Source organism: Hibiscus syriacus, unplaced genomic scaffold, assembly GCF_006381635.1.
Source record: "Hibiscus syriacus cultivar Baekdansim isolate YM2019G1 unplaced genomic scaffold, ASM638163v2 tig00113722_pilon, whole genome shotgun sequence".
Lineage (NCBI taxonomy): Eukaryota > Viridiplantae > Streptophyta > Magnoliopsida > Malvales > Malvaceae > Hibiscus > Hibiscus syriacus.
In genome coordinates this window covers 1-5,874 of record NW_024063469.1, presented here as the reverse complement: position 1 = coordinate 5,874, position 5,874 = coordinate 1, and the positions used below count along the sequence as shown (strand labels likewise).

The following is a 5,874-nucleotide window of genomic DNA, read 5'->3' as shown; positions in this document are numbered from 1 at the left end:
ATACTTCATTATAGGACATGGCCTAAAAACAGGGAGATTCTTTATCCCCGTACTTGTTTATTCTTGTTATGAAACGTTTCTTACATTTGTTTTAGAAAAAGTTGACATGGGAAGTGGGAAAGCCATCAAATTTTCAAGAGGAACTAACATTAGTCACCTATTCTTTGCAGATGACCTTTTATTATTCCTTGAAGCTAACGTGGATCAGGTCGTTGAAGTTCGCGAGTGCTTAAAGAATTCTTTCGGGCTTCGAGGCTCGAAGTTAACCTTAAAAAATCAAAGATGTTCATATCCCGCAATGTGAATGAGGAGACTGCAAATCACATCAGTCAACTAAGTGAAATCCCTAGAACAGACAACTTAGGTGTCTACTTTGGAGTTCCCATCATACATAAAAGACCGAACTTCGGAACTTATGCTCTAATAATTGAGAAAATAATAAGTTAGCAGGTTGGAAAGGAAAAGTTCTTTCACCAGCAGGACGACGAACACTTATCCAGTTGGTCACAACAGCAACATCAATCCATACAATCCAGATGACCATATTTCCAAACGCAACATGTAGCAAGTTGGATAACATCAATCGTAATTTCCTTTAGGGCGGTGTATCCGAGTATTCTAAAAACCACCTTGTGAGCTGGGATGTTGTGTCGATCTAAGATAATAGGAGGCTTGGGAATGCGGGAAACAAGACTCACGAACCTTGCGTTGATGGCAAAAATGGTTGGAGAATGTTTAAAGAAAATGATATATTATGGGGCAAAATTTTTAGAGAAAAGTATCTGAAACAAACGGAATTCCTGAACGTGGAAAAGCGAGGCAATAGCTCGTCCAGTTGAGGAGGGATTTTGAAAACCCGAGACTTTGGGGATTACGGAAAGGTAGAAATGCTCAAATCTTCAACAATGGCGACAGAAATGTAAACCAAATCAAACAATACAATATAAAATTAGCCAGGAACATCAAAACAACGTTGGAGAACTCACATACCAGAAGTACAAAGGAACCAAGGTGGGTTAAATGGAGAAGACCACCAAAGGGCTGTTGGATTATGAACTCGGACGATGCCTACAAAACAAATACCGAATACGCGACGACGGGAGACCTTATTAGAGACGAGGAGAATTGAATTGAACATTATTCAACTGATGATCAACTCGCTCTATAAACGCCCCTAAAACCAACAATTATCTGAAAGATTGAAGCAGTTTTATTTTTTCATTTAAAACAGCAGAACATTTATTAGTAGTCGTAGAATGAAGCAACCATAGAGCAAAATCACCAGCCAATTCTCTTGCAAAGCTTATAGCCAGATAAGATAGCACAGACTGCCATAACTATAAATGTTGCGAAGGCCATGCTGGTCGATACAACGGCTCCCTTCCGAAGTGGTGTGCCTCGCTCAACCAGTCCAATGATCGGCACCGCCACTGAAGCCGATGACACGAGAAGATAACCACCAAACTGTTTACATAGCAACCCATACATTAGCAAGTGAAAGTAGTAGAGATAGAAGACGGCGGATTGCACTTGCCTGGTCGAGGAAGAAGCTTACGTAGTCCAAGGCCATATCTGAGATCAGAATGCCTCTGTGAGCAATGTCACAAACGCCTTTAAACAGTTGTAAAGCCGTGTATAGGAAAGCTATGGCTACGATGAAGCAGTATCTGTACACCAACACAAACAATCAACAATCTGCGGTGATTGAAATGTCATGTTGTAATCTTGTGAGTAATTAAGGGCAAAATTATGTTGTGCTTACATTAATTCAGGGTAGTCAGTGAAGCTAGGAGATGGTTGGTGTTTCTTCTTTGTAGAAGGGGCAGCGAGTATGAGAGCCGAGATAAAGGAGAAGAGAAGCACCGAGAACCGAAGGAGGAGAGTCGAGTGATGATGTATGGAAGATCTGGAGCTCCACCCTGTAGAAGCCACCGAGAAAGAGAACGGTGAAGGGGTTGGAAATGGCTGCTGCTGCTGAATCTGAGAATTGAATGCCACAGGGGAATCAGCAGGCGTGATCCTACGAGCAATCGCCAAAACAAATTCTCTTTCATCTTTCACTGCTTCCTCTATCTTCTCCATTCTTCAGTTGAGAAACTCTCTGAAGCCTGCTTGTTCTGGTTAATATTTGGGACTCTTTGAATTTTTTTTTTCTCTGAGTTGAATTTTGTGAATATGGTGATCCTTCACAAACAAGTTGTTGACTTGTTTATGGGATTTTCATAGAAACCGTTAAAAGTTTCAAAGTTTGGCAATCAACTTTGGAAAATGGTTTTTTTAAAGTTTGGTAAATGTTTCTTTGAAAAATGTTTTTCAAAGTTTGGTAAAATTTTGGTAGATGTTTGTTAAAAATAGGAATGGGTAAATTCACTTTAGTCATTGCACTTTAGGGTATTTTCAAAGATTAGTCCCTAAGTTTCTACTATAATACCCTTACCCATTTAGCTTCAAAATCATCCCAAAACATTTCTTTCTTCCTATACTAGAGAGCTTTCTTGTGAGTAGTGAGTGTTTTGTAAACACCTGTAAATTTTCTCTCTTAGTAAAAGATCTGCAGCAGCCCGGAGACGTAAGCACAATTGGCTGAACTCCGTTATCAATTTTCGGGTATTATTTTTCCGCTTTTATTTCGCATTCTCACTAATCTGGTTATAGGGAAATTACTTGTACTCGGTTTATTTTCCTAACAACTGGTAATCAGAGCTTTTGGTTGTGAATTTTGTCAAATTTTCTGTGAGGTTACTATTCATTACTATTCACGTGAATAGTGAATTTCGTGAATAGTGAAATTCGGTCGGCGATACGAGTTTGTTGACGGTGGTGTTCTAAACACGGTGATTCGCAAGAATTGTCAGAAACGATCCAACGAAGCCAGATTCGAGTGGGAGCGATGGCTGCAGACGAAGGGAAGGTGAAAATTGAAAAGTTCGATGGTGCGGACTTTGGCTTTTGGAAGATGCAGATTGAAGATTTTTTGTACCAGAAAAATCTATATCAACCTCTCTCAGGAAAGCAACCAGAGGGCATGAAGGATGAAGATTGGGCTCTTCTCGACAGACAAGCCCTCGGAGTTATCCGACTGACGTTATCCCGCAATGTTGCTTTTAACATAGCAAAGGAAAAGACACGGCGGGTCTTATGGCTCTCTCCAGTATGTACGAGAAGCCATCGGCCTCAAACAAAGTTCATTTGATGAGGCGATTATTAAATTTACGGATGGCGGAAGGGGCATCGGTGGCACAACACCTAAATGAACTCAACACAATCACAACCCAGTTGAGTTCAGTGGAAATTGAGTTCGATGATGAAGTTCGAGCTTTAATTCTCTTATCATCTCTACCAGACAGTTGGAATGTTACTGTTACAGCAGTCAGCAGTTCGTCGGGAAATCAAATTAAAATTCGACGATGTTCGGGATCTGGTATTGAGTGAAGAAATTCGACGAAGAGAATCGGGTGAAGCATCAACCTCCTCAGCCTTACACACGGAGTCTAGAGGGAGAACTTCAGAAAGAAATTCAAATCGTGGCAGATCAAAATCTAGAAGGGGCAATCAAGAACAGGAAATAAAGATTTTACTGTTAATTGCGGCAAAAAGGGTCACTTCAAAAGAGATTGCCGAGCACCGAAGAAAAATACCGGCGCACAGGAATCTGCCAACATGACGGAGGAGACAGGTGATGCCATGATTTTAAGCGTCAACAGTCCGATTGAATCATGGATCTTGGATTCAGGGGCATCTTTCCACTCCACCCCATGCCGAGAAATCATGGAGAACTATGTCAGTGGTGATTTTGGGAAGGTTCATCTAGCTGATGATGAAACCTTGAAGATCGTCGGAAAAGGAGACATCCGACTAAAGCTGCCAAACCAGACCACCTGGAAGCTGACAGGAGTGAGACATATTCCTAGCCTCAAAAGAAATCTGATTTCTGTTGGGCAGCTTGATGGAGAAGGATATAGTACAACTTTTTCAGGCTGTGAATGGAAGATTACCAAAGGAGCACTCGTCATTGCTCGTGGTAAGAAGACCGGTACTCTATGTAACCTCAAATTTAGAGAATATCATTGCAGTAGCAGATGCTGATGGAAAATCAAACCTATGGCACCAAAGGCTCGGCCATATGAGCGAGAAAGGAATGAAGATACTTCTGTCAAAAGGGAAGCTGCCGGATCTAAAGAATGTAGATGTCGGACTATGCGAGGATTGCATCTTTGGAAAACAAAAGAAAGTCAGTTTTACAAAGATTGGCAAGACTCCCAAGGCAGAAAGGTTAGAATTGGTTCATACTGATGTATGGGGACCATCCCCTGTTCCATCTCTTGCAGGCTCACTATATTATGTCACCTTCATCGATGATTCAACAAGGAAGGTGTGGGTTTATTTTCTGAAGAAGAAATCAGAAGTCTTTGATACCTTCAGAAAATGGAAGGCCATGGTGGAAAATGAGACTGGTTTGAAAGTCAAGCGGTTGATGTCTGACAATGGAGGAGAGTACAGAGACAGTAGTTTTAGAGATTTCTGCGCAAACAATGGGATCAAGATGGAGATAACAGTTCCCATAACACCGCAGCAGAATGGCGTAGCAGAGCGCATGAACAGAACTCTGAATGAACGTGCCAAAAGCATGAGGATACATGCCGGATTGCCCAAATTTCTATGGGCTGAAGCTATCAATACTGCAGCTTACCTGATCAACCGTGGGCCCTCAGTTCCTTTGGATGGCGGAATACCAGAGGAAGCTTGGAGCAAGAAAGAAATAAACCTTTCACACTTAAGAGTGTTTGGTTGTATTTCTTATGTACACATAAACTCTCCTGAAAGAAGTAAACTTGATGCCAAGTCCAACAAATGCGTCTTTGTTGGTTACGGTGGTGATGAGTTCGGTTACCGGTTTTGGGACTACGAAAATCGAAAGATCATCAGAAGCAGAGACGTCATTTTCAATGAAAATGTGATGTACAAAGATAGGTCAACCGCAGAATCAAGTAATACCGAAGCTGAAACAAAGGAATTTGCTGAGTTCGAGGATATTTCTGGAAATGATGTTCAGATCAATCCTGAAGCAGTTCAAGAAGAACCACACACCAGAACTGAGACGCTCCTCCAGAATTCCTAAACCAACCCAACGGTATTTGCCTTCTTTGCACTATTTGTTGCTGACTGACAATGGTGAACCAGAGTGCTATGATGAAGCAATGCAGGTGGAGGATTCAGTCAAGTGGGAGTCTTCCATGAAAGATGAGATGGACTCGCTTATGTCAAATCAGACTTGGGAATTAGCTGAATTACCACCAAGCAAGAAAACGCTCCATAACAAGTGGATTTACAGGATCAAAGAAGAACATGATGGGAGAAAACGCTACAAAGCAAGATTGGTTGTCAAAGGTTTTCAGCAAAAAGAAGGTATTGACTACAATGAAATTTTCTCTCCAGTCGTAAAAACGTCTACAATCAGACTGGTGTTGAAAATTGTAGCTGCGGAGAATTTACATCTCGAGCAGTTAGATGTAAAGACAGCTTTCCTTCATGGTGATTTGGAGGAAGAGATCTATATGAGGCAGCCAGCAGGCTTCATAGAGGCAGGCAAGAAAAACCTGGTATGCAGGTTGAAGAAGAGCTTGTATGGTTTAAACAAGCTCCTAGACAGTGGTACAAGAAGTTCGATAGTTTCATGAGTAGCAGTGGTTTTACCAGATGCCAAGCAGATCATGTTGCTACAAGAGGTTCGACAATAGTTTCATTATTTATTGTTGGTTGATGACATGCTCGTTGCAGGCTCAAACATGCAAGAGATCATAAACTTGAAAAAAATTGTCGAAGCAGTTTGCTATGAAGGATCTGGGCGCTGCAAAGCAGATTTGGGATGAGGAT

At 41.4% G+C, this 5,874-nt stretch overlaps 1 protein-coding gene across 1 annotated transcript; it reads right to left on the bottom strand.

The window, feature by feature from the left end:
- Nucleotides 1-1,187: 1,187 nt before the first annotated feature.
- On the bottom strand, nucleotides 1,188-2,126 carry LOC120187034 (CASP-like protein 4A4). Its single transcript, XM_039190829.1, has 3 exons — nucleotides 1,763-2,126; nucleotides 1,535-1,667; nucleotides 1,188-1,464 (listed from the first exon to the last, which is right to left on the bottom strand). The coding sequence occupies exons 1-3, from the start codon at nucleotides 2,080-2,082 to the stop codon at nucleotides 1,279-1,281; spliced, it is 639 nt and encodes a 212-aa protein (XP_039046760.1). The 5' UTR covers nucleotides 2,083-2,126; the 3' UTR covers nucleotides 1,188-1,278.
- Between the last annotated feature and the right edge of the window lie 3,748 nt (nucleotides 2,127-5,874).

Bases quoted from the DNA above. Each gene is read 5' to 3' on its own strand.
- LOC120187034 (XM_039190829.1), bottom strand. From the start codon at position 2,082: ATGGAGAAGATAGAGGAAGCAGTGAAAGATGAAAGAGAATTTGTTTTG. The intron at 1,668-1,762 runs GTAAGCACAACA...GTTGGTGTACAG, and splicing joins ACTGACTACCCTGAATTAAT to ATACTGCTTCATCGTAGCCA. The intron at 1,465-1,534 runs GCAAGTGCAATC...CTATGTAAACAG, and splicing joins TAAGCTTCTTCCTCGACCAG to TTTGGTGGTTATCTTCTCGT.